Raw genomic sequence first — 24052 nt, 5'->3', positions numbered from 1 at the left:
GCAGTAAAATTTGTATCGGAAAGAAGCTCGTAATAAGAAATAATCGTTATCGGTACTCAATATCAGTAAACGTACACGACAGCAACTACGAAAAAAAAATTGCTACTTCGCCTCAGCAGGCGATACAAAGCACAGCTTTTACCGACGTTCTGGACTAAACGTTCTATACACTATAATATCGCTGTTGGAAACTAAACTTCCCTTGATGCCGTCGTTCAATGAGATACGCTTATTACATGCCTTCACGAGCTTTGAGATACTTAATTCTTCGTCCGGTGCAGCACGTGTGAAATGCGCCGCTCGGCCTTCGCTCAAGCCAGATTATATATATGAAAAAAAAAAAAAATCTGCAGCCCAGCCCGGGCCAGTCCTCCGCGCCCGAATCTTCTGTGGCAGGCACTCTAAGGCAGCTGCGAGGTATTTTTGAACACATTAATTTTATTTTACTTCGTTATCGTTTCCGCCAAGATTACTTTCCGTTTAGTTCGCTTTTTTATTATTAGGAAATAAATGCAACGTTTTACAGCGCTGATTGATGCGTGAGAACCCCGTAATTAAAGCAGCGCTGTGCGCTGATATTGGCAATTTAATTTCTCGCCCATCCCTGCCCCCGGTATGGTGTGCTTGACGTTCGCGTATTTAGGTACAGCGCAGATTACCGCGTTTCATGATTGCCTGCGATGGAGCCTGGTGTACGTCAAAACTCCGCAGCGGAACTGAACTAAACGGACGGAGATAGTTCGCTCAAAGGAGTACACAGTTGGGTGGGGGGCGGGAGGGCAGCTAATTGCATGTAACAATAGTACAGGTAACCCCCCTTCCCCCCCCCCCCCCCCCCCCCCCACGACCAACGTAACAAATTTACAGCGCAATTCTGATTTTTTTTTGTATATATATATTTTGCAATAAAGTTTTCCAGAAGGGCACGAGAAGTAATCACCAATGGCATGTACGATAAAAACACAAATAATATCAGGCTCATTACTCCACAGCTCTTATTAGATAAAATTTACGTTGCACGTAGTTTTCCCACGCATCGTTATCCCCTCGCGCCTGTGGCAGCCGCATTTCCTTGCGTATAGAAGACGGGGCTCCGTGCACATGTGCTGAATCCGCAGTATACGGAAAAAAAGTAAAAAAAAAAAAGGTGTTCCTGTACATTTACTTTTACAAAACACTTTTACTGCGCTTACTATCTGCTATTTAGCGGACTGCCGAAGCAAGAATGTAGGCCTTTTATTTACGCCGAACAGCTTGTTTCCCCACACGAAGACGACTTATGACCCACCACGGAAGTTCGTATCTAGGCGAAGTTTTTCGATTAGCATTTTTTGTCATGATCGCTCGCTTTTTTTAAACTGGATCACTCATCTGCTACCTGACCTTAGTTATGTTAACTGATCGTATATTTCCTCAAGCAGTCGATTACGCGCCGGAGGGCAGGAGGGATAAGAGAGCAGGAGGGCGCAGACGTCACAGCGCAGTGGAGGCAGCTAAGGGCAAGGAACACGTGTTCGTGAAGTGGCGAGACTTTTGGGCCGCAGCAAGATAGCCCCAAAGCAGGAGAGAGAGCACTGGCGTTAGCGCACGCGGATCCCAGCACCCCCCAACTGCTTTCCTCCGGTAGTCACGTACACCAATCGCCTGGATACATGGTTTAACGTACCAACGTTAAACATGGGCTGAGGGACACCGTAGTGGAGGGCTCCGAATACTGTGTATGTATGTGCGCGCGCGCGTGCGTGCGTGCGTGCGTGCGTGCGTGCGTGCGTGTGTGTGTGTGTGTGTGTGTGTGTGTGTGTGTGTGTGTGTGTGTGCGTGCGTGCGTGCGTGCGTGCGTGCGTGCGTGCGTGCGTGCGTGCGTGTGTGTGTGTGTGTGTGTGTGTGTGTGTGTGTGTGTGTGTGTGTGTGTGTGTGTGTGTGTGTGTGTGTGCGTGCGTGCGTGCGTGCGTGCGTGCGTGCGTGCGTGCGCGCGCGCGTGTGTGTGTGTGTGTGTGTGTGTGTGTGTGTGTGTGTGTGTGTGTGTGTGTGCGTGCGTGCGTGCGTGCGTGCGTGCGTGCGTGCGTGTGTGTGTGTGTGTGTGTGTGTGTGTGTGTGAGAGAGAGAGAGCGAGAGACACTCGATTATACCCATAGAAGATGGCGTGCTCATGCAACCTGGCAGGTGCCGGTTGAATCAATGATTGGTCTCTGGAGGTGGCTCGCGAAGAGCAACCTGGATCGGTGGCAGCGCCTGCCATCCCAGGGCAGTGGCACACCACTTAACCGCTGTACCACTGCGCCAGGAGGGGCATGAGGGCTCCCAGTGATCTATGAATGTGAAGTAGAGAAAAAACAATTCTGCATATATGGGCATTAACCCATTAGCTATCGTGTCATAACCTTAATGCGAGTCAGTGCGGAGGTCAGAAGCGGTGCGGCGGCTGCTACGTAGAGCCATGCAGAGGCAGAATTGCCGTTGCGTGGCATCGGGTTACATCACGCCGCGCAGCGAATGCGGTCAAAAAGTGAGCGGGCGGGCTTACGTCTTCTCACATGTACGCAGTCTGAAGTGTCTCTGCCGACTTTTTTTTTTTTCGGCATAAGTACCAGCATAGTTTGTGAGTTTCTTAGGTTTGGTTTGTGGGGTTTACGTCCCAAGTGGCTCAGGCTGTGGGGGACGCCGTAGTGGAGGGCTCCGGTTAATTTCAAATACCTGGTGCTGTTTAACGGGCACTGACGTCGCACAGTGTATACACTGGCATCTAGCATTTCGCCTCCATTGAAATACGACCGCCGCGGCCGGGATCGGAGTTTTTTAGTGCCTAGGTTTCTGGGCCCTACTTGTGAGTTTGCTCTTTTCTTCTTGGAAACAATTTTCCTTGTCTTCCTGCGCCAGGTATATGTGCCCTGAAAAAAAAAACTGAATTCAGTTCTCCTTTGTTCCTAGTTCAAACAGTCGAAAACTTCGCTGCTTCACTTGAACGCTTACCTGACTCGAACGTGATTTTTTTTACATATATATTCGTAATAACACGTCACACCGGAGTTTGAATAAGAACAATATGCGGCATATTTCATCGCAAAGGAATGTCCGCATATGGGTACACGTGCGCACGCACACTTTATGACTGCACGTCTGGAGGGTATGTGCCTACTTTTCGCCCCGCGTGCGTTAATTAAGAGCGCAAGCTTTCTCTAGCTGGTACGAGCGCTATACGCTTTTCGAGCTCCAATTCTCTGAGTAAGGAAAGTCCAGCTTGAGAAGCCATAAGGACAAACGGCTACGATTCGGCACTTTCGCCAAAAGGCCTAGCTATCACCAATGCTACTTTTTGTTGTTCGTTTGTTTTTGTTATGTTTTTTTTTTCTCGCACCCGCCGGCGCGTGCTCATCGTACGCAACGCACTGGGTGAGCAGTGCTGCACCGTTTAAAGCGGTTTGTGCTATGAAGCGCGTAGACAACCACGCGCGCGTGCTTGCACGGCCGATGGTGAGCGCGCAACAAGTTAATCGAATGCAAACAGCCAGCCCGACCGCCTGCGTGCCTGCGCGCTCGCGCCGAGCGAAAGCACGCGAGGCTGTTGTCGCGGCCTCTGCATCTCTCTCTTCTTTTTGTATCTCACCTTCCCAACCAGATTAGTCGGGTCCAGCAGTCGCGCGAGAGCTGTGGCCCTCGTGTGTAGACATCGGCCCCGCTGGTGCGCTGCCGGGCAAAAATGAACGTCTCTTGGCGTTAGCGCGCGAAGGGAGGTAATTGGGCGCCAAAGGGGGGCGGTCGTCTGCTCTCCTTCCCTCTCTGCGTCGCTCAACCGTTGTTCGATTTTTTTTTTCTCTTTCTCTTCCTCGCGCAGGTCCGCCCGGGAAGCGCGGCAAGAGGGGCAAGCAGGGAGACCCGGGCGAGCCAGGACCGCCGGTGAGTGTGGACCCTCTGTTTCTCTTCTTGCGCGCGGAGCGCGCGCTTCTCCTGTTGCTATCGCGTCGGACGCGCCCAGGGGCCTCGGCGGGCATTATTCAAATTGCGGTAAACACGGAGGTCGGCCCGTGGCCGCGCATGAAGCGAACCACTATTTGCCCACTCGTTAAAGCACGCCCGGACGGCCGCCGCTGCGGCGTGCGCGCCTCGGGACGGAGACTTGGAATGAAACGTACGCCGGCCGTCTTCGCTTCTCCTCTGGCACACGTACTGCCACTTCCAAACCTCCCGCTCCTCCTCCCTTCTTCGGTGCTCGTTAGTAGCCGCTCTCATCGGCGGACTGGCCCCCGGGGCTGTTTGCTTCTCTTCTTCTCGTTTGTCCCTTGTTCGCTCGCTCTCTTTCCGCTCCTTTCCCTTTGATCTGTGGCCACCGCCTCCTTCTCTCATTCGCTCGCGGTGATGCGCCGTCCCTTCGTGTTGCCTTATTTCCATATATTACGCTTTAATTCCTCACTCCTCTCCGCGTGGAGTCCCGTTGGCGAGTGGCTCGCGATGCTCGTCCGAGTGTGGAAAACGGGGCACTGTGAAAGGTGTAAGCCGAGATCTAGGCCCCATTCGCGCTGTGTAGGTTGACCGAAGTTAATCCGGGCTCCGGAGTCCACAGCTGCGGCTCCCTGCGGCCTCTAACTTCGTCTCGCGTTGCGTTGGCGCGCCGCTGGAGGCGAAGGCGGGATGCGGCTGTCATTATGCGTCCTCGCTGGGCTGGTCGCTTTCTCTCTGCGGTGGAATAAAAAATGGGGTCAGTTGGCTAGCATTCGTGATGGGGAGTGAGAGCACGTAAAACTAGGGACAAGCGAGAGAAAAGCGCAGGACAGTGCTTGTCCTGAGTTGTCCTTTTGCTAGTCCGTTATCTTACGCGTGGTTTCTTCCCTCGCGGTCGCTGCCTCCGTCTCGAGAGTGGGCGTATTTATGTAACCGGCTTTTAAAAACTCGCTCGGTCTTCTACCTCATAAGAAACACGGCAACGAGATTAATTCGACGAAGGCGAGTGTCTGCGCCGGCCGCTTTTTTCTCGCTCGAGGATCGAATTATACAGCCCATTATGATGCCGAGAAAGGCTAATATTCTAGGAATTGCATAATCCACTTTACGCCCGGTGTCGCAAGCGCTGGGAAATTCTCCCGTGTCATGCGCAGATTCTTGCGTGATCAGCTGCTTCAGCCTCGCCTGATCAGCTGCCTCGCCTGCAGCTTCTCGGTTACCTGAATTAATAAAACGGCAGAGCCGCTTGTCCGAGACATTTCATTTTTACTTTTTGCAACGATACCTGTCCGATAAACTTCGATCCAGGCTCATGGCGTTCGCTGTATGCGCCGTTCGCTAATCGAAGACTTCTCCGCGTTTAATAGCTCGCAAAAAAGAATGTTATCCAGATAAGCCATCTGAACAGAAAAGTGTACGTTTCTGTTTTTTTTTCTTTCGTTTTTTCTTTTGATGGGGGGGGGGGGGGGGGGCTGGAGCAGAGGATAAAGGTGGCTAAGAAATGGCTCCCATTCCCCCCCCCCCCCCCCCCTAATCGAGAACGAAAAGTTAGGTACTTTTTTTTTTACGCAAGTTTATTTGATCTGCATTAACGTCTATGGTAGGATGTGTAACCGACTGCCTAGACATCAGCAAGTGGAACCTCAATATTTTCTCCTTTAAACTGTCCCCCAAGACGGGCAACGCCTACGTCAGATTTGTTTTTGCGTATCCGCCGCAACTACTGGAGTCACTGCATCACAATAGTGTGCACTGGTGTTGCCGTGAACACCATGCCGATTTTATCGACTTTCTGCACAAAGTGCAGGGGTTGCATAAACTTTAGGAGGGCGGCAGTCGTTCAGCTTTTCGAACTATCGACGTGCTCAAGAAGTCATATTGAATTGCACGCGGCGCTTCGCTCACACAATAGCTCCGCTCTGTAGCGTCTCGGGTCTCTTTTATCCTAGCAGGAACGAAGGTGAGCAGTTAGCGTAAAGGTTAGCGGCAGGGAAAAAGTTCTGAGTAGAAGAAGGTAACCAATTTCCACTTTACAATGCGTCGGAAACGGGACACCGGTGCAAGTGTGCTTTTGAGCTGATAATCTGAGCCTACAATTCGACGCTGGGAACCTCACCGCTCAGTAGGCCTGTGCTGCAGCCGGTAAGGGAAAACGAGGGGAGGCGGAAGGAAGGGCAAGCTTATTGACACGATCCGCGCTCTGTATTCATCCGCCTGTTGACAGTTGTCAGCAGTTGCCGAATATCATGACGAATATGTATTTTTACATTACAAAGCAAGCATAAGAATATGCTACCAGAGTCATGTTACGAAGCTATAAACAGCAGTGCGAACACAGCTCGCAGTTGAAAACTAACATCTAATCCTTATACAAATGCAAACAAATGCGCGGTTCTCATGTTCCTGTCACATTAAAGAACCAAACCATCGACACAAAATGAGAAATGAAAATAGGAGCAGACGTTAAGAGGATGTATTGGTCGGATATAACTCAGGAATGAAGCGGCGAACAACCCTTAAAGGAGGCCCTCCAGCCAGTATCGTCGACCGACTGTCATGGCGTAGCGGTTAATCCGGCTAATCCGTGGTTAACCCCTTGCACCTGTCCGCCCCCTGCGGTGCCTCCCTAAGAGGTGCAAGGGGGATTAACCACGACCTCACGACAATCGGTGGACTGCATTGGCAGGAGGGCCTCTTTTGAGGCGCATTTGCCACTTCGTTCTTGAGTTGTATGCGAGTGTAATTCAGCGCAAAATGACAAAAGGATTCGGCTCACAAATGAGATCGTAGGTTCACTATAGCATCAAATGGCACTCAATAACGCAAAGAATCATTCTGCTCTCGGCTTATTTTGTAAAATGATCTGTGTGTATTTGATGAATTCTAGCCCGTAGTGTGTGAGTTGGATGTTTGGATATCTTTGGTGAGACGTAGTAAGAGGGGTCATGTAGGTGGCGTTACGCACCCCGAAACTGTACGCGGGCTATGAGAGACGCTGTAGTGGAGGGCTTGGAATTAATTCCGACCACCTGAGGTCCTTCAGTGTGCACTGCCATAGCACAATAAAGGGGATTTTTTTTCATTCAGCCTCGATTCACATGCGGTCGCGACGGCCTGGATTCGATCCCGTGACCTCGTATTCAGCCGAAGAACGCCTTACCCATTGCGCATTCGCGGGGCCTATGTAATCAGCATTAGTGTTCCCAGAGTCTTCAATATATTACTGGTCGCGAAACTTCCCTGGAAGTTTCATATAGGCACAGAAGCACGCGCGAGAGGAGGGGGAGGGGAGGATTATGGTGCAGGTTACTGCGTTTTGTTGCGCTTTTATGCATTTGTGTCTGTTGCTTAGGCTTTTATTGCGAAATTACTGACCAGTCAACTGCGCAGAACAGTTCTTTTATAAATCAAAGGCTATAGATACATTTCGGGAAGCAATCAAAGGATAACCATTCAGCGACGTGATTTAGGGGTGGCTGAATAAATGTTTCATCTTTGTTGTAGCATAGTAGGGCTAGGGGCAAGGAGGGGGGGGGGGGGGGGGGGTCGTCGATACGAGCTTTGTCCTGCGACGTAACGACACAAATTATGTCATTCTAGGTAAAAGTGTTTCTTGCCGACGCGGACGGGCAGGCAGACAGCAGTCGAAAAAGTACCCGGTTTCCTGCGTGTCATGGCCTATTTCAGCGCTCCGTGCCGTTCGCAGCCGACGAAGCGAAAGATCACACATTTTCATGCGCTTCTCTATAGCAGAGGCGGCAGGACGGCACGCAATAGTGAGGCATCCGTCGCCGTGGCCGCACATAGCATTCCTTTCGCATCGTACAGAATGGACGGCAGAAGTTACCACATTGGAAGCTACGCGCCGATTCGTCACGATATCAGTGCGTTAGATCACTTTTCAATGGTGACCCAGTCCCTCTGCCCGATAGTCACTCACAAACGCAAGAGCGGTGGAGCGACTACTTTTGGCTGCTCACAATCTGCCATAACGTTACGTGGAAGCTTGAATATTCTGGCCACTGGCCGCGGCGGTCGTCGGCGGAGAAGGCCTGCAAGTCAGTGCTCCGCTTCTTGCGGACTTTTGGCCTGCATGACAGGCAACGCATGCTAACTTTGCATGTTCACGCATGCTAACTTTGATGTGACTTCAATTTTCTGTTACTCTCCTTTCTCTTTCATTTTTTTTATCCCCTCACCCCCTTCCCCTCGTGTAGGGTAGCAAACCGATCATTCTTCCGGTTAACCTCCCTGCCTTTCCTTTTATTCCTCCTCCTCCTCCTCCTCCTAACCAATAAAAGGGTATTGGAGGTCGCTGGTATTTCTAAGCAGGGAATGCGAAGTAAACAGCCATCAGAACTTCTCCAAGCGACTAAGAACAAAAAAAAAAAGGTTGCTTACACGAACAACCTTAAAACGGGTATAGAGTGAACCATCCCGCCTGATGGAAAGAACCTCTTCAATTACTTTATGTAACGTGAGAAGCTAGCTGATGTTTTGCATTGTAGTAGTGCCCATCACAAGATGGCAGTGCTAAATACGTTCGTGTCCCAGACGGTGAAACATTATGAGCTGCATATCGTCCTGAGACTCGGCAATGGAAAACTTGGACAACGGAATCGCAGACGTGGCATCCTTGAAAGGAGGTTTACCGCCATAAAAATTGTATAGTTTTCAGCTTCTTTTGGAACCTGTGCTGCTATCTAGCGAGTGTAGTCAAAGCCGTATCGTTTCCTTCGTCTTCAAGAGGTCTAAGAAAGGTGGGAGTCAGTGCGAGCGCGGGCGTGTGCATTTCAAGAGGCCGTAGGTCATGTTTAAACATTTAAAAACGCTCGTGACAGAGCAACCAACACATGTCAGTCCACATTTTAGTGAATATAGTGCTCTAATTTTTTCCTTTTGTAATTTTCTTCACACTGGGCATTTGCCAACACGCAGTAAAACGTTGCAAGATCAGTGAAAGTTATTTCAATCATGTTTTACTACCCATATTGTCATACCTGATGGTATGAAAAAAATCGGTCAAGAAATTGATACTCCGGGGCCTCAGGAAGATGTACTTAGTGAAGATAGAGAGATTTTTAAATGGTATTCCCATGGATTTTCTGAATTTTTGGTGCGCACAGTATATATAGTAAGATACAACCTATGCAAATAGCAGTTCTGTATCTTGGTACGTGGCGTCCTTTCTTACTCAGCCGGTCAATTATAACAGTAAACGAAATCAGGTTTTAAATGTTTGACTACGTGATAGGGCAAGCCAGAGAAATCAAAATTCTTGAACTTAAAAATTCATCCTGTGATTAGCTTCTTGTTTAGGTAACAAGAAAGGCTTTTACAACGGACAATTTTTTTTCAGGGAGGAATTCTGTATGGTAGTCCTGAGTGCGGGCGGGGCTGCACTGCAGACTTATGCTGTATATCCTACTGTATGTAGGCTTGGTCGTTCCTTCAGAGGTTCACAGTAAAGATTACACCTCTTAATTTGAACTTCTAGTCATTTCTTTTACACCGCCGGGTGTGCTTGTAGTAGTCGAAATTGGCTTGCTTTTGCCAGGAGAAGTACTCCTTTAGTTTTCTCTTTGTTTATTTTCAGTTTATTGATATCAGTCTGTTGCTCAAGCTGCGGAAGCATACTTACGATTGGCTGTGACGTCTGTTTCATTAGGTCTTTCATCGTTAACGAGTAATGTGTTGTCATCAGCACCAGCACTTGATGTACAGTCGGGGTCAAAGAATTTTGACCCCGACTGTACATTCAGAAACGCAGTGTTGCAAAGTTATTCGCAAAAAAAAAAATGCAAGCACACTGCCTTGAGGCGCGTCTGTCACTACTGATTTAGGTAGGATGATGAACCGTTAGCTTCACAAACTGCGTGTAGTTGGTTACTGGCATGTCCTAAAGGAATCTGGTGGACGGTCACGTATTGTGTAGCATCGTAACCTTCGCAAGAGGTCGAAAGATAATCAATCAAATCAAAAGCCTTGGAAAAATGAATATGTCTTGCTGGTGTTAAGGTTTTGTTTTCTATATTATTAACTGCTACTTCCTTTTGGGCCAACACCGCCGTTAACATTGCGCACATCTTTTAGAGCGCAAACTTTTAACTGGTGTGGTGAGGCGTGTTTGTGTTCCTGCCGTCCTTTTAATTTGCTGTCTGAAAAATGTCTGCGAAGAACACCACCTAACTCAATCCAAAGTCCAGCTACAGCGCTGATGTTACGATATCTTCTTTTTCTGCCCTTGTTGGGGACGTTTAGAAAAAGTTGTCGATACTAACTGAGCTTAGAGTGAAGTTTTTCTCGGAGAAGTTGGATAATATAAAAAAAATTAGGCAAATGTAGTTGTCTCATCTGTTTTCGTCACCGCTTTTTTTTTTTTTTTTTTACTGTGTGTACGCGTGGGAGCTCTGTAAAAAAAAAAAGGGCCCCTGCTGCCATAGGCGCAGAAGAGGCGGTGGTTGTTTTTACTCCTCACAGTTAGAGTGAGTGGCTCTCTGAAGGTGCATGAGGAGGACTGCAACTATGTGGGGTGTCCTCCGGACAGAGAAGCATGAACTTTGCCTTAGTTAATACCTCCAGCACAACAATGCTCTTCTCACAGCAAGAGATTGTAGGAGGAGTAGCCCGAGTCTGATGAGGCACATTAAAGCGACCACCGACTTCTATGGCAGGCTCCCGACACTTGCGGCGAAGGTGACTGTTTCGGCCTAGCATTAAGCGAGGAGCTTTGTCTCTCCACGGACGACGCCAGGAGGATGCTGTTATTATGAGTGCGCAAGCACAAATCCGACAGGTACCAACCCAGAGCAAAATCAGCCGTTTCTGTTCCCTTGTCTCTTCACAGCTGACCTAGCGCGAGCGCTCCGTCCCGCTGATGATGATAATGATGATGTCCTCAGACTTAATGGCCGCTCTTCCCGCTCATCATCGTCTTCTACGTAGCACGAATCCGTGTTTTCGCTCGCACTGATTTCATTCACCGTGAAAGACGGTGCAGTGCAACGTTGACTGCAAGGGCTAGCGGTCGCTTCATAATTAACCATTCTAACAACCAATGTTCCCTCCTTCAAAATTAATACACACCTTTTAAGTGGAGTCTGCTTTTCGGATAAAATGTAATGGTGAAAAACGGTAGGCCGTGGATGCAGTAGCAATGGGGTGAGGCAGAAAAGAGAAGCCGCAAGAAAGACGGAGAGCGTCTTCAGCGGCGGAAGGCAGCCTTAGAGGACGCACCAGTGGACTATACGTCGCTGCGGCGTCTCGCGTGTCTTCCCTTCAGCTGGAACAAGGCCGCCGGAGCTTTGTCACGTTGTTTCCACGCATGCCCCATGGGAGAGGGGAGAGAAATACTAGCACACATGGCCGGAGAGGCTCCAGCGGGCACCGGGCGAAACAAAAAGCGCGCCTGGGCCATCGGACGCTCTTTCCCCGGATGTAAGAAAATCCTGGCCCATAGAAAAAGGCAGCCGCCAAGGATCACGGGCCCGGGTCAGGCAGCAATGAGCGAAAGGCGCAGAATAGCTGCTGGCCCAGCATAATTAGGTCTTGCAACCGAATCCGCTGCGGGAGCGAGACACCGGATCGCTAGAAGGTAGGGGGGGGGGGGGGGGGGGGGGGGGGGGGGGGCTGCTGGAGGGTGGCATCGAGTTTCCCTTGGTTAACTCTGCCGGACACGACGGGCCGACTCTTCCCCGTGCTCCGCGGCCTGCTGCCTTGTGCGTGCTGACCTCCTCTCCCGCCTCCTCCGTCTCACCCTCCTCCTTCGCCGGTGTCATTCTTCTCCAGCTGTAATCAAAAGGGATCGAAGAAGCTCAATTAAGCGCCTTCCGATCGATTTTTGTTTCCTCTCGAAACGGACGGGCTGTGTGCGCCAACCGAAGCCCATATATCCGCGGGACAGGCGCACGGCCGCATCCACTTTCTCGCGAACAAGAGGGGTCGGTTGGCGTTCAATACGTCAGATTCTCATTACGGTATCGTTATTCTCAGCTACGGGTCACGGCCGAAGCCGGACGTGTCCCTCGCTGAAGATAGAGGACAAACGCGACAGACAGACGCGTTTGTGTTGCGGGCAAGCTTCTGTGCGCGCGCTGTGCGGTAAATTTGGCCAGAATGCATGTAATCGAATTGCAGGACTTCGATAGTTAGCCTGTATTTGATCATGAAGGAGGCGTTGGCGCTGGGAAGTTCGGACTGCAAAAGAGCAAGAAAGTCAAAGCCATGACTGTACCCTCAAAGTGCCCAACGCAATGGGTTTCCCAGCTGAGCAAGGGGGAGCTACATACGTTCTGTGATTATGATGTTGACGCTGACACCATGGTGCCTTCTGCGAGTGCGCATTGCTGGCTGGCACCATGTGGACATTTTGGTTCCCGAGCAAAAGTATCCATAAAGTGAGTCGTGTGTAATAATGAATGATGGAGAACAACAAAAAATTAAAAAAAAAACGCTTTATGATTGCGGACTGACTCTGTGAACAGGGCCGGGCAGTTAAGTGAAAATCGGGCAATCTTGGAAGCTCAAGGTGCATTCTTGTGGTCGCCACTATCTTTAAAACCATGCGGTGTAGGTCCAATCACATTGGAAGCGCCTATAGTGGTCCATGGGACGAGTGATCAAAGGCGTCTATTGATGTGACAAAGTGTATCTTCCACTACGACTGTTCAAATCCTAATAACTCAGTACTTACTCGGATGACAACTGCTGAATGTGGTTTTAAACGTAGCGCTGAGAGAGAATGTCTCGCAGCCATTCATGCAATGCGCCAAATGGTAAGGCGCGCTGACCAGGTGGCTTGCCACTGTAAATCATGAAATCACACACGCATAAAAATGCCCTTACTACGACATTTGCACTTTCGCACCGCTTTTCGCTTGTGTTACGCACTCAAATTACAAGGGGCGGAAGATCTAGTAGCCGCATTTTCGTTTTTTTTTTTTGCTCTCATCGCTCTCCGTATTAACAGGACAGTTAGTTAGTTATATGGGGTTTTATGGCGCATAAGCATGCATGGATGCCAATGGGCTCTGTGCATTTTCACCCTGCTCATTGTCCGAACGGCGAGTTAGCATGAGGCATGAAACACTGACAAAGCTGAGTCCCCTGAGAAACTGTCAATAATTCTAGTCGCCCGTATTAAGGGGGGTGGCATTAACGGGACACGACTGTATATTTGCACGGAATCAACGACATCAGGGTTCGATTTTCGTTGTAATTGTTTCCCGTGCGCTAAGGATAACCTGGAAAGCCACAGATGGCCGCTGCTGAAACGTCTTTATAGTGGCTCAAATCTCAGCAGATTATGCCATCATCAACCTTCATTCGCACTTTCCTTTTCCTCCTCTTCCCTTTCCCCTGTGTGGAGTAGCAGGCCAGGGCCATGTTACCACCGGCCGACCTCTCCACCTTTTCCTCATTAAAATTCCTTTCTCTCTCTCTCTCTCTTGGGGAGAAACCATGGCTGTTACTAGATCTCAAACGCGTTATGTCCTAACTACAGGCGCGAAGGCAGGCAGCTAATTGCAGGGAAGAGAGTGTGTTCTTGGCAGCCTATCTGTGGCAGAGCCGCCAACGTACGGCGTGCCGAGTGTGCCAAAATATCCCTCCCAACCTGTTCTCTCTCTGCAGGGTGCATCGGGGCCACCAGGGAAACCCGGATTTCCGGTAAGCTGTCGGACGCTTGCGTCTCCGTTCTTTTGTTGTTGTTTTTTTGCGTCTGTTTGTTTTATGCGTCTCTCTGTGGTTCACACGCGTGCATTTTTTAACTCCCTATGTCCGCTCATTTGGGGCAGCGTGCTGTCGCAGCCCTCTACACTCATATAAGCACGAACATGCAAAACTTAATAACCAAATGCGGCGATTAGGTTTCTCATGTATGTGCCTGTAGGTGCGTTGAACGCGCGTGTGTGTGCATGTGTGCTCGCTTCTTCTATATGTGAACGCGGGGCTGGAGAAACGCTATTTGCATTGAGCGAAGCATCGATGCCGGCTTGTTTTGTGTATCTCTACATATATTGTCGCGCACAGCGCAGTCGATGGTGCAACTTGGGGCGGCGAAGGCCCGCGGCCAACTTGAGAAACTATGTTAGGCAGCGGAGCGAGAAAGAAAAAAAAAATCGGAACTCGGCGCCGGCGTCCCCGCGAAGCGCATTCGGCGGTCGTCGTATCGAACGGTTGCGGTTTGCAGCTTGGCCTCGTGTTTACACCCGCTGTCGGACATTACGGCTCGCTGTGCTATTATCCCGACAATTCGAGAAAGTGCTCCGAGCACTGCTGCGTTCCTCGAGCGGGCCCCTTGCGGATAAGAGGTTTGACTGCGCGCGAAGATGAAATAGAACAGGCATAACCGGCTTGTAAATGTGAAATCTGGAACCATTGGACATTAAACGAAGCGGGCGAAATCGCTCTCCTCTGTCGTGTTTCTCTGCTTTATCGTTGAAGCAGCGCGCTGCGGGGAGGTGTCTGCATGAATATAGCATTATTAAATTGCTCATTTGAGTTTTGCTACCAGTGCCATCGGTTTACCGCAGAGCTAGCAAAGTTTCCCATCGCTCTTCGGCCACAAGCACGATCAAAACGAGAAATTAGGCCCGGAATGTGCGGTGTGCGAAAGCGTCGAAGCGCCAAAATTGTGACGTAATCGAGGGTGTCGCATAGGAAACAAATGCTGAGGTTGTTCGCTTTACTTGCATCCGAAGCACACGAACCCTGCTAATTACAAAAGCTAGCTCATGTGAATTTTAGTGCCTATAAGCCATTCAGAGTCGAAAGCTTTAAGGTCACCCGGCATGCGTTGAAAAGGCGAAACGGAGTTTTCATATCTGATGATTGTCTGCGCTTTTTGGCATATGCCAGGCGTTTCAGCAAGGGCTTTCAGTAATAATTAAAGCAGCTTATTGAGGTATAAAGATGGCTTTAGAGGAAAACAGGCGTACCGTGCTTGCTAATAAAATAATGAACTATAGTCGAATACATCTCAAGAACGAAGCAACAAAATTAACGCCCCTCAAAGGACGCCCTCCAGCCAATGGTGTCGACCGATTTTCATGACGTCGTGGTTAGGTGCACTGAAGAGGATTCTGAACTCGTCTTTTTGCCGCGGGAACTCAATCTACACGTTCCGCGCATTCTTAGAAACTTCGATTTATTGCCCTGTGTGGCCGATTTCCCTAATTAAATCGAATTAACGTCCGGCTCCCGCCTTTTTTTTTTTTATTCTCCCCCGTACGGTGGGCGGAGTCGACCAACGCGTGGGGTGCCTTTCACCCAGTCCCGTGGCGGCTTGCCGCTCTGCCATCGGCGGAGTAATACGTAGTAATACGTAGAAGCAAATAGTCCGCGCGTATTTTTATTTCTGCGGGCTTATTTCGCGGCTATATTATCTGCGAATGGAACTATTTATTCACGGAAACCTAAAAAACAAAATAAAGCGAAAGCAAAGCCTCCACGTAGCTGGCTGAAAGGCACTCCACGCGTTGGTCGACTCCGCCCACCGTACGGGGAGAATTCAAAATATAAAGGCGGGAGCCGGACGTTAATTCGATTTCATATGGGAAAGCGGCCACACAGGGCAATAAGTCGAAGTTTCTAAGAATGCTCGGAACGTGTAGATTGAGTTCCCGCGGCAAAAAGACGAGTTCAGATTCCTCTTCAGTGTACCTTTAATGCCCTTGGACCTGCTAGCGTGACATCGCAGGGGTGGCAGACGAAAACAGATTAACCGCAGCCTAATCTGATGAAGCACGCAGTCATGAAAATCGGCTGGGAAGCCTCCTTCGAGGAGCACCTGCCTCTTCGTCCTTGAGTTGTATCCGACGACAAAATTCTAACGACAAACCTTATAACTATTAAAACTGCAGATATCTCGTTGTGATTCGATATTTGAAAAGGGCCGTGAGTAATATCGATATCGGGGTCGGGATTTGAGAAAACGCCAGTGTGCTCGACGCTTGGCGCAACAAATTACTACCCTACATGCGTTTACGGAAAATTTGCCCTGCAACAAATTTCTGCCCCGGAACACACGTCATATTCGGCAGCGCATGTGTCACATGGCCTTCTCCGTCCCGCCCGTGCTGGAGGGCAGTGAAATGGAGTGGCGGTCCGGGTGGGGCAGAGAAAGCTACGCGGCACACGCGCTGCAAGGTGAAGCTTGCTTGGTGCGCAGGAAAAAAAGAGGAGGAGACCGGTACTAAGGCTTCGTGAGAAAGGAGTGCTTGCTCAGCCCATTCATAATAAACCCAAGCAGTCTAGGAGGAAGAGCGAGGGTGCTGGATACGGAAAATAGGGGCAGTAATGGCAGCATGTGTATAGAATGTGCTCTGCATCGGCCCTGCATGTCTATAACAGTTGGCGGTGAGGTGACAGGGTAGCGAGGCGTTTCACGCCATCCGAAGTTGCAGAGCATTAGCGAGATGAACTTTTTGGGGATGTTAGCTTTTCCTGTATTGTGGAATGACAGGTGCGAGGGAATAGTTTATCTGCATCTTTTTCTTCGCGCTTCCATTCCTTCAACATCTGTGACCAAATGGGCCAAAGTTCTACTTTTCTGTGATTACTGTCAGACGCCTAACCGTATTTGTTGAAAGTTAAATTAAGAACTTACCGCCGAAATCCATAAGCACGTCTCTACTCGAACTTCTACACCAAGACTTCATCGAGGCCTGCTTTGCGTAGTAGGTCAGCTTACTTGTTTACCCGATTCTCCTATTTTGTGACGTCCGCTACTCCTGACGCTGGTATGCTACGAAACTCATCATTATTCTTCAGAAAGCCCAATTTTAGAGATTACTAGAAATATACGCAGAAACACGAGTTAACCACAAAAAGAAAGCCTGACCCGAACCGCAATTTGCAGGCAAAGGTACAAAAAAAAAAGAAAAGAAAAGCGATCCCATAATACAACCGGCAACTCGTGTGCACACGAACATCATCTATCACAAGTTTAATGAAGGAAATTGACGCAGGTGTTAATTATTAGCTTCCATGTCGCGCGTGCTGTCCTTCCTTGGACTTTAAGTAGAGCTTTCGTTAGAAGATAGCCTGCAGGGCAGCTGTATGCTTGACTGTCCCTTTGCAGCATGCGCCCTGTCGAGCGCTTTTCATCGCGTAATAAGGGGAAAATATATCGCCCGCAAAACTAAAGCACTAGGCTTATCGTTCGCGTCTCTAAATTTACTAGGCGCTCCTGACGACATTCTTGATTTTCGGCTTGAGATGATTACAAGGCCTGTTCCAGCTGCAACGCACCTTCTTCTGCGGCATCTGCTATCGTGTTGTGCACCATCAGAGTCGTGCAGCGTTCTGGGAAGCTTCAGCCGGTGTCATTCTAACAGGGCCCCAATTTTTACCAAGCCACTGGCAGTTAGGGACCTTACCTGATTGCCTGGCGCCTGTGCCCTGGCCGGTGGACCGGGAGCCGTTTAGGCTTGCGAACAGGTTTGGGCATTCAGCCCTGCATGACTGACGCCTGCTCGATGGCTTCCAAAACGATGCACGATTCTAGCAAGACCGCATAACCGGTGATTTACGGGGGCATCTTTTGACACGGCGCGGACTACAGACGGCGATGTCGTAAGCCGGCCCCGTGTGTCAAGCAGGTGCCCAGTAAAGTATGCACGGCTTGCATATCGAGCACGGGAATTTTACGAAAGTATCGCGTGCTATAGCACTTAACTGCTAACGCAAACCTGGCTCCTTACATTAATCTCACTGCATTTCCTTGTTTAGTTTCTCGCTGCCTTGTTCCATTCCTTCCTGTTATAGAAGCCTGATCCAACGATAACTAATGTGAAACCAGGGCGTTCGTCTTAACGTATCGCGGAGTCCTCTTTTTTCCCGTTTATGTTTTGGCCTTACATAGGCAGCCGAGGTTGGAGCTGCCTTTTGTGGATTACATTTATCTCCGCACCGGGCTTCTAATTAAGTCGTTGAGAAAATCACCCAGGGATTCCCCTTGAGAAAATCCGCATTTGCAAGTTCATCGAGCCGGAACATCAAGGGGAGCTCCAAGGGCCCATTATGCGATGTCCGCTTCCGTCGAAGGCGAGCGTATCAGACTCCGTCTTCATTATCCGTTTAGTTATTGAATATTCTTCCCCGATGCGCACATCGCACATTTTAGAAAAGGCAAGGCGGAACGAAGCCGAATCGAGAATCCGCAGTCTGGCCCTTGATTGCTGGGCATGAAAAACTTCCTCTCTCGCACTCTCTCTTTTTTTCTTTTCGTTGCAGGATCGTAAATAAAATATATAGCACCGTTGGTTCGCTTTTGCGTTTGTCTGCTTTTAATTACGGACAGAGACAACAAACTCGCAACGTTCGAGGCACCTGCCACGCTTTGAGGGTAGAACTACCGAAACTTGAGTGTACTGCGGTTTGGCGGCAGGTGTATAACAGCTCAGTGATGAATGGAACTAGTGTGCAGCACGCGACCAAAGCTGCCGTCCTGTCTCGAGTCGCCAGGCGCCATATATACTGTTGACGTTTGATTACGTGTGAAGCTCACGCGCACCTGGCATCCCTGAAAAGAAGGCGCTTTGAGTAAAGGGCGCTATGCGCCGTGAAGGGAAGTAGGGGTCAGCTGTTCTTTGCAGAAACAAAGCTTGTCGAGGGAAAATGCATAGAGCATAGAGCTGTCCTGCGCTGGCCAACGAAGCTGATCTCTTCTCGCCGTCGCGGGTTCGAAGCCCAGTCGTGGCAATATTAATTTTTGTTCATTTACTTTATTTAGGCTCACAATATCAATTCAAGGGCAGGCTTCAGCAATGAAATGGATTTTGCAGCTTTGGTCATGAAGTAGACGGTTTCGTCCTAAAAAAAAAAAAAACGCAATCGAGCAGCTTCGATCTGCAGCCGCCCCCATTCGTTTGAAGGCAGTGCAAAGCGATGGTCAACTTGCCGCCCTTGAAGAACTGTAATCGCTGAGGTTGAGCTGCTTGAGCAAGCTTACAGCTTACGATCAGGAGAGCCAGGTCGCAAAGCCAGTACTGCAAGACAGTTGCTGCGCAGTTGTTCGCGCTTGTTTGCAGTCCCCTTGCGCGTGCCACAAAGCCATGAGCGCTGAGCCATTCGCGGATGTACTTGGCCTTCCTGTTCAGTGTGCTCTGGCCCTTGTCGGTCTGTTTTTCTGTTTTCAATCATTCTCTTCCCGGTCCTGTTTCCGTGCGTGTGTGTCCCCCCCCCCCTTTTTTTTTGGGGGGGAGGGGGGGGGGGCGTTTTCTTTTTACGCTGCTCTTTCCAAATGTCCCGCGGACGTCTTGTCCGGGGCAGCGCACTGTCTCCTCGGCCGGCGCATAGTTGGCATGCACGCCCGCTCCTCCGACGACAACGGTGTCCCGTCGGAGTGCTCTGGGTCACGCGCCCAGGGCCTGCATGCGGACCTCGAGGAAAATGGCCAATCGTTCGCGAACCGGAGCCTCCGTTTTGTTGCCGCCGCCCCGCGAGCTGCGGCTCAATGGAGCGGGCGTGAGTGTTCTCTCCGTTCTCTCTTCTTCGCAGGGCGCGATAGGAATCGATGGCCCCAAGGGGGATACCGTAAGTACTGCCCGGTGTCATAAAGACTCTCAACTTGCGTGCTACGTGCGACAGGGCGCTGACGGGCGCGTGCTGTTTTTCCTCTTCCTCCTCCTCCTGCAGGGCGAGAAAGGGGACAAAGGAGAAAAGGTGCGTGCATCCAGCGGGGAGCGGACGGCGGCCCACCATGCCGTCCACCGCGCGAGGCCTCTGCTCTGCCCATTGCGTGCGGCGCTTGCCAGCGTTCAGTTGTTTGCTTCGGAGCGAAAGTGAAACTTAAACGGGTTCGGGTGGGACAAGCGAGAGAAGCTGGCAGTAGCGCCGTGAAATGCGCTGGTAACGAACCAGCGTCTCCTCGCTCGAGAGCAGTGCTCCCTTGGCTCGGTCGCTGTATGCTCCACTCTGCCGGAATCACGAAAATTATGTTTCACGCTTCTGCCGTGAGCTCACAGCCGCTGTAATTTCTTCAGGCGTTCTGCGGCTCGAAGGTTCGGTGCAACTCGAAGGCTCTTTGAAAAAAGATATCCCGAAATCGAAGCTGCTCACTGCTTTTTGATTATTATAGAGCTGGTAGAGGCTTCGAGGGGGATAGGCGGTATGTTACTGGTGGCGGCAGTTTATTGCGCCGTTGTACGACAAGGGGGCATTCCCCAAGTTTCGACCCGCCTGTAGTGTTTCATTAAAAATTGGGCGTGTTAGGACGACGTGACAAAAATGACCGCAGCCAAAAAAGAAAGAATGAGAGTATAGGAAGAAGCACGGAGCAGAGCCAAGGACGAGCGCGGAATTACTACGGTGGCTCATTTTTGCTTATTCCCGTTCTGGTTGAATTTATTACTGGAGCATAATCTGTGCACATTTGTACAGTTTTTTATTCAACTTATTAGCGCTATCTAATTTTAGTTGTTTGTGTTATGTCTTCTGCTGTTTACTGCCTGTAACCAAGGTTCCTTCTACCGGAGTTGCGTTCAGGGCCAGCTAGTATTGAATGGCTGAAGAATTATGGTGCATCGGCTACGCATACAGGAGCTCGAATCTTTTTCTCTACTGCTCATACCATAGCCGATGGCCCGGTTTCTTTCATAATGGATAGCGAGAACTGCTGATGTAAGCATGCTAGTAGTGACCACATTCCGTGGACTGAAGAAAGTCATAAGCAATCAACTCTCGCGCTTTCATTTAGCCACCATACGCCGTCAAAATCTCGATAGCTTCCTTCTTTGGCTTCCTTTCGCGCCTGGAGACCAAAATTCCCCTCGTAAATTGGTTTATTAGACCAGCCTACATCTAGCCTTGTCCGAACCGAGTGTAGTCGCTACTTCGTCGTCGAAGGTGAATAAGCCTCCGGCATTATGCCGCTTAGAGAAGGACGTTACCGCTCTGAGTGGTTCGCTAGGACTCCGCAAAGCCAATTAGCTTATCTAAGAAGACTGCACGTAGCCGATCCTAGTATCGTGCCTCATTTGATTCTCGTAGGTAAATAAAGGTCACTGTATAAACTCTCAATGTAGTCAAGCGTACTGTGTTGGTAAACTTTGTGGGCAATTCCTCTGCGCGGGGACGCACAGGCAGTCACTCGAGGCAGGACTTCGTACAAACGGTTTATTCTCACATCAGGGGGCCGGTCGTCGTCGTGGCAGCTGGGTCAGGCGGTCCGTCCGCAGGGCTGGTCCGAGAGCAAGAGACCGCGAGCCTCTCCGGTCTCGCCTTATAAAGGCTTTCTCCTCGCCTCTCTCCCCCCGCCCCACCACTCGGGAAGAAGGGTTCCAGACTACCCGCGGTGAGCGGCGCGGGATTTGACTTGCCCGCGAGCAGACCCTACATCTCCCCCCCCCCTCAAACGTCCGTCCCGGGGTCCGCCAGCAGGCGTTCGATGACCTCCGGGTCCGGGTCCATAGAGTCGTCGCAGGGGGGAGGGGTGCTCGCCGGGGGGCCGCTCACCACTGGCTGGACGGGCTCCTCACGAGCCGCCCGGGGGGGCGAGGCGCCTGGCTCCGCTGGGGGCCCTGCCGGCAGCGCCCTCCACAGCTCCTCGGCCGCCGGGGACAGCAGGTCTGGGCGGCTGGACTGGAGGATGCGGAGGGCCGCCTCCTCCGGGCTGCCCCTCTGCAGTGGCGCAGCGGGGGAAGGCGCTGCAGCCGCCAAGAGCTTCTCCGCCGCCTCCCTGCGCGCTCTATGCAGCGCACCGGCCTCGTGGCGGGGCCGGTGCACAACAAGTGTGCCGCAGAGGGAACACAGGCCGGCCCGCTCCTCGTCACTAAACACGGCCGGGGGCTCCTGGTCCCTCTCCTCCAGGGTCAGGCCGCGGAAAGGCAGCGGCACTTCCTTGAGGTCACCGCCGCGAAGGGGCTGCGCCTGGTCCCGCCACCTGGACCGCGCGCAGTAAGAGATGGCCGCTCCGTTGGCGACCGTGGTCCAGGTGGCCACGTGCCGCAGGACCCTGGGCCGCTTGGGTTGCGGCTGCTCGGCGGCCGAAGCGCCGGCTGGGTGCTGAGGGGGGCCCTGCGCCTGGTCGTCACTGGCCCTCTTGCGTTGTCCTGCACCACTGGGAGGTTCTCTCCAGTGGGCAGGCGCGCGGTTAGACTGGCGGTGGGGGCCACCGCAGCCGTGGAACCGGCGCCACTCGCGTGGACCCTGCCGCCGGCCGGGTGGCGCGCCTTGATGGCGGCCACCGTTCGACGGTGGTCTGCCTTGCCTTCTGGAGTCCGAGCCGCGGGCGTCGGTCCGCTGGAGCTTCCTAGAAGACATACTGAGAGGGCGAGAGCACTGCGAGTGATAATTGATCGAGAGACACGGGTGCTACCTGGTCCTCAGGTTGTAGCGTGGGTTGCGAACCGCACCGCTACCTGCTCGTCCTCCCGGGGGTGAGATCGCCGCATCGCGCTGATTTTCCACCGCTTCGCAGCCATCGTCCTTGCGAAGGTGGAAAGCCTTCAAATCAGCGACATGCACCGGACCGGCGGTTTCGCCGTTTGTCAACAACCGCAACTGGTAGGTGAGCGGCGTAGTCCGTGCCGTAACTTCGTACGGCCCAGCCCACTTGTGCGCTAGCGACGCGGCGAAACCGCGCGCTGCGTTACTAAGTGGGTGCGTTCTCTTGAGTACTAGGTCGCCCGTGTTGAAAACGACGTGACGGCGACCTTTGTTGTACTGATCCGCCTGCTCCATGCGCGCCACATCGAGGTTTTCGCGGGCTGCTCGCTGCGCTGCCTCCAGGCGCTCCCGGAGCCTTGCCGCGTACTGCGAAAGCGGAGGGGGCGCAGGCCCCGCCGCGTCGAGTAGGGCATTCTCTAGCGGAAAAGCGATCTCTCTCCCAAAATTCAAGTAAGCGGGTGTAATACCCACTGACCTGTTCACGGTTGTCCTTGTAGCGAACGCCAGTTCGGACAGCCGCGCGTCCCAATCTCTGTGCTGCTCGGTCGTCGCGACCAGCATGCTCTTCAGATTTCGATTCACCCGCTCGGTTATGTTGCTCTGAGCGTGGTAGGGACTCGTTCTCCTGTGGCGGATTTTAAGCGCCCGACAGGAGTCTACAAAGACTTTGCTTGTGAAATACGAAGCATTGTCTGTAATCAGGTCGGAAGGGAAACCGAAACGAGTGAAAGTCTCCAACAGTTTTTCCCAAATTCGTTCCGACACAAGCTTCCTAAGGGGGAAAACCTCAACCCACTTGGAATAGTGGTCCGTTATTACCAGGATGAATTGGTTTCCGCGCGCGGACCGAGGGAGGGGTCCCATGATATCGCACGCGACCACTTGCCACGGGTAGTTGCTAACTACCGCCTTCATCATGCCAGCGGGCTTGCCCGCCCGAGGCTTGGCTACCTGGCATACCGGGCAGGTACGGGCGTATCCCAGCACATCCTTTCTCATGCCTGGCCAGGTCGCGACACGGCATAACTTGTCGTAAGTCTTACTGCCGCTGCCATGGCCTGCCAGCGCTGAGTCATGGAAGTACTGCAGGAACCGCTTCCGCAACCTTCTCGGGACCACGACTCGGAAAGGGGATGCTATCGCCGCTTCCTCGTCAAGTTGGGGAATATAGCGGAGCAGCAAGCCATCATCGCCCAGCAGATACGCGTCGTACTTGCCCTCAGCGTTCCCGGTGCAAGCTGCGCTGCTCGCAAGCTCCTTCAGCACCCGCTGGCAAAGACCGTCTGCTTTCTGGGCCTCGATCAGCTCTTCTCTACTGACCGCTACTCCCCAAGACAGATTTCTTTCTGCCTCGCTCCTAGGCAGGCGAGCGGTCGCCGCCACGAGCTGCTGTGTTTCCCTTCTCTCACAGCACAGTGCGGGACCTTTGTCCGCCTCCTCCTTCTCCAAACCGGGCGCGACACTCTCGTCCGCCCTCTCCTCCTCTTCAACAGCGGTGACGCCGCTTTTTACAAAGCTGGGCTGCGCCTCTGAAGCGCTTCCGCCAGCATTCCATGGTGCGCGCGATAAAGCATCGGCCACCTTGTTCAAGCTGCCCCGGCGGTACTCGATGGCGTACGCGTAACGTTGCAACGTCAGCGCCCATCTCGCGAGTCTGCCTGCGGGGTTCTTTAGCCTCTTTAACCAAGACAATGCCTGATGATCTGTCTGCACGGTGAAGACCGCT

General features: G+C 51.7%; 1 protein-coding gene across 18 annotated transcripts in view; it reads left to right on the top strand.

Moving 5' to 3' along the window:
• LOC149353166 (uncharacterized) overlaps positions 1-24052 on the top strand; it is a 331688-nt gene that overhangs the window by 199263 nt on the left and 108373 nt on the right. For 17 of the 18 annotated variants that reach the window (XR_016290916.1, XR_016290919.1, XR_016290917.1 and 14 more), the window contains exons 3-6: positions 3833-3894; positions 13567-13602; positions 19438-19473; positions 19576-19602. Coding sequence is in view for 12 of the 18 variants with exons in the window: in XM_089582359.1 (XP_089438485.1) it covers positions 3833-3894; positions 13567-13602; positions 19438-19473; positions 19576-19602 (161 nt within the window). In the remaining 6 variants the exon portion in view is untranslated. The remainder of the gene's footprint in view (positions 1-3832; positions 3895-13566; positions 13603-19437; positions 19474-19575; positions 19603-24052) is intronic. The other variant, XM_089582368.1, reaches the window with a different exon arrangement.

The sequence above is a fragment of the Amblyomma mixtum genome, chromosome 3 (genome assembly GCF_055824585.1).
Source record: "Amblyomma mixtum isolate Tamu chromosome 3, ASM5582458v1, whole genome shotgun sequence".
In the NCBI taxonomy this organism is placed as follows: domain Eukaryota; kingdom Metazoa; phylum Arthropoda; class Arachnida; order Ixodida; family Ixodidae; genus Amblyomma; species Amblyomma mixtum.
Note: the sequence above shows the minus strand (reverse complement) of the source record. Positions and strands in the feature narration are given on the sequence as shown.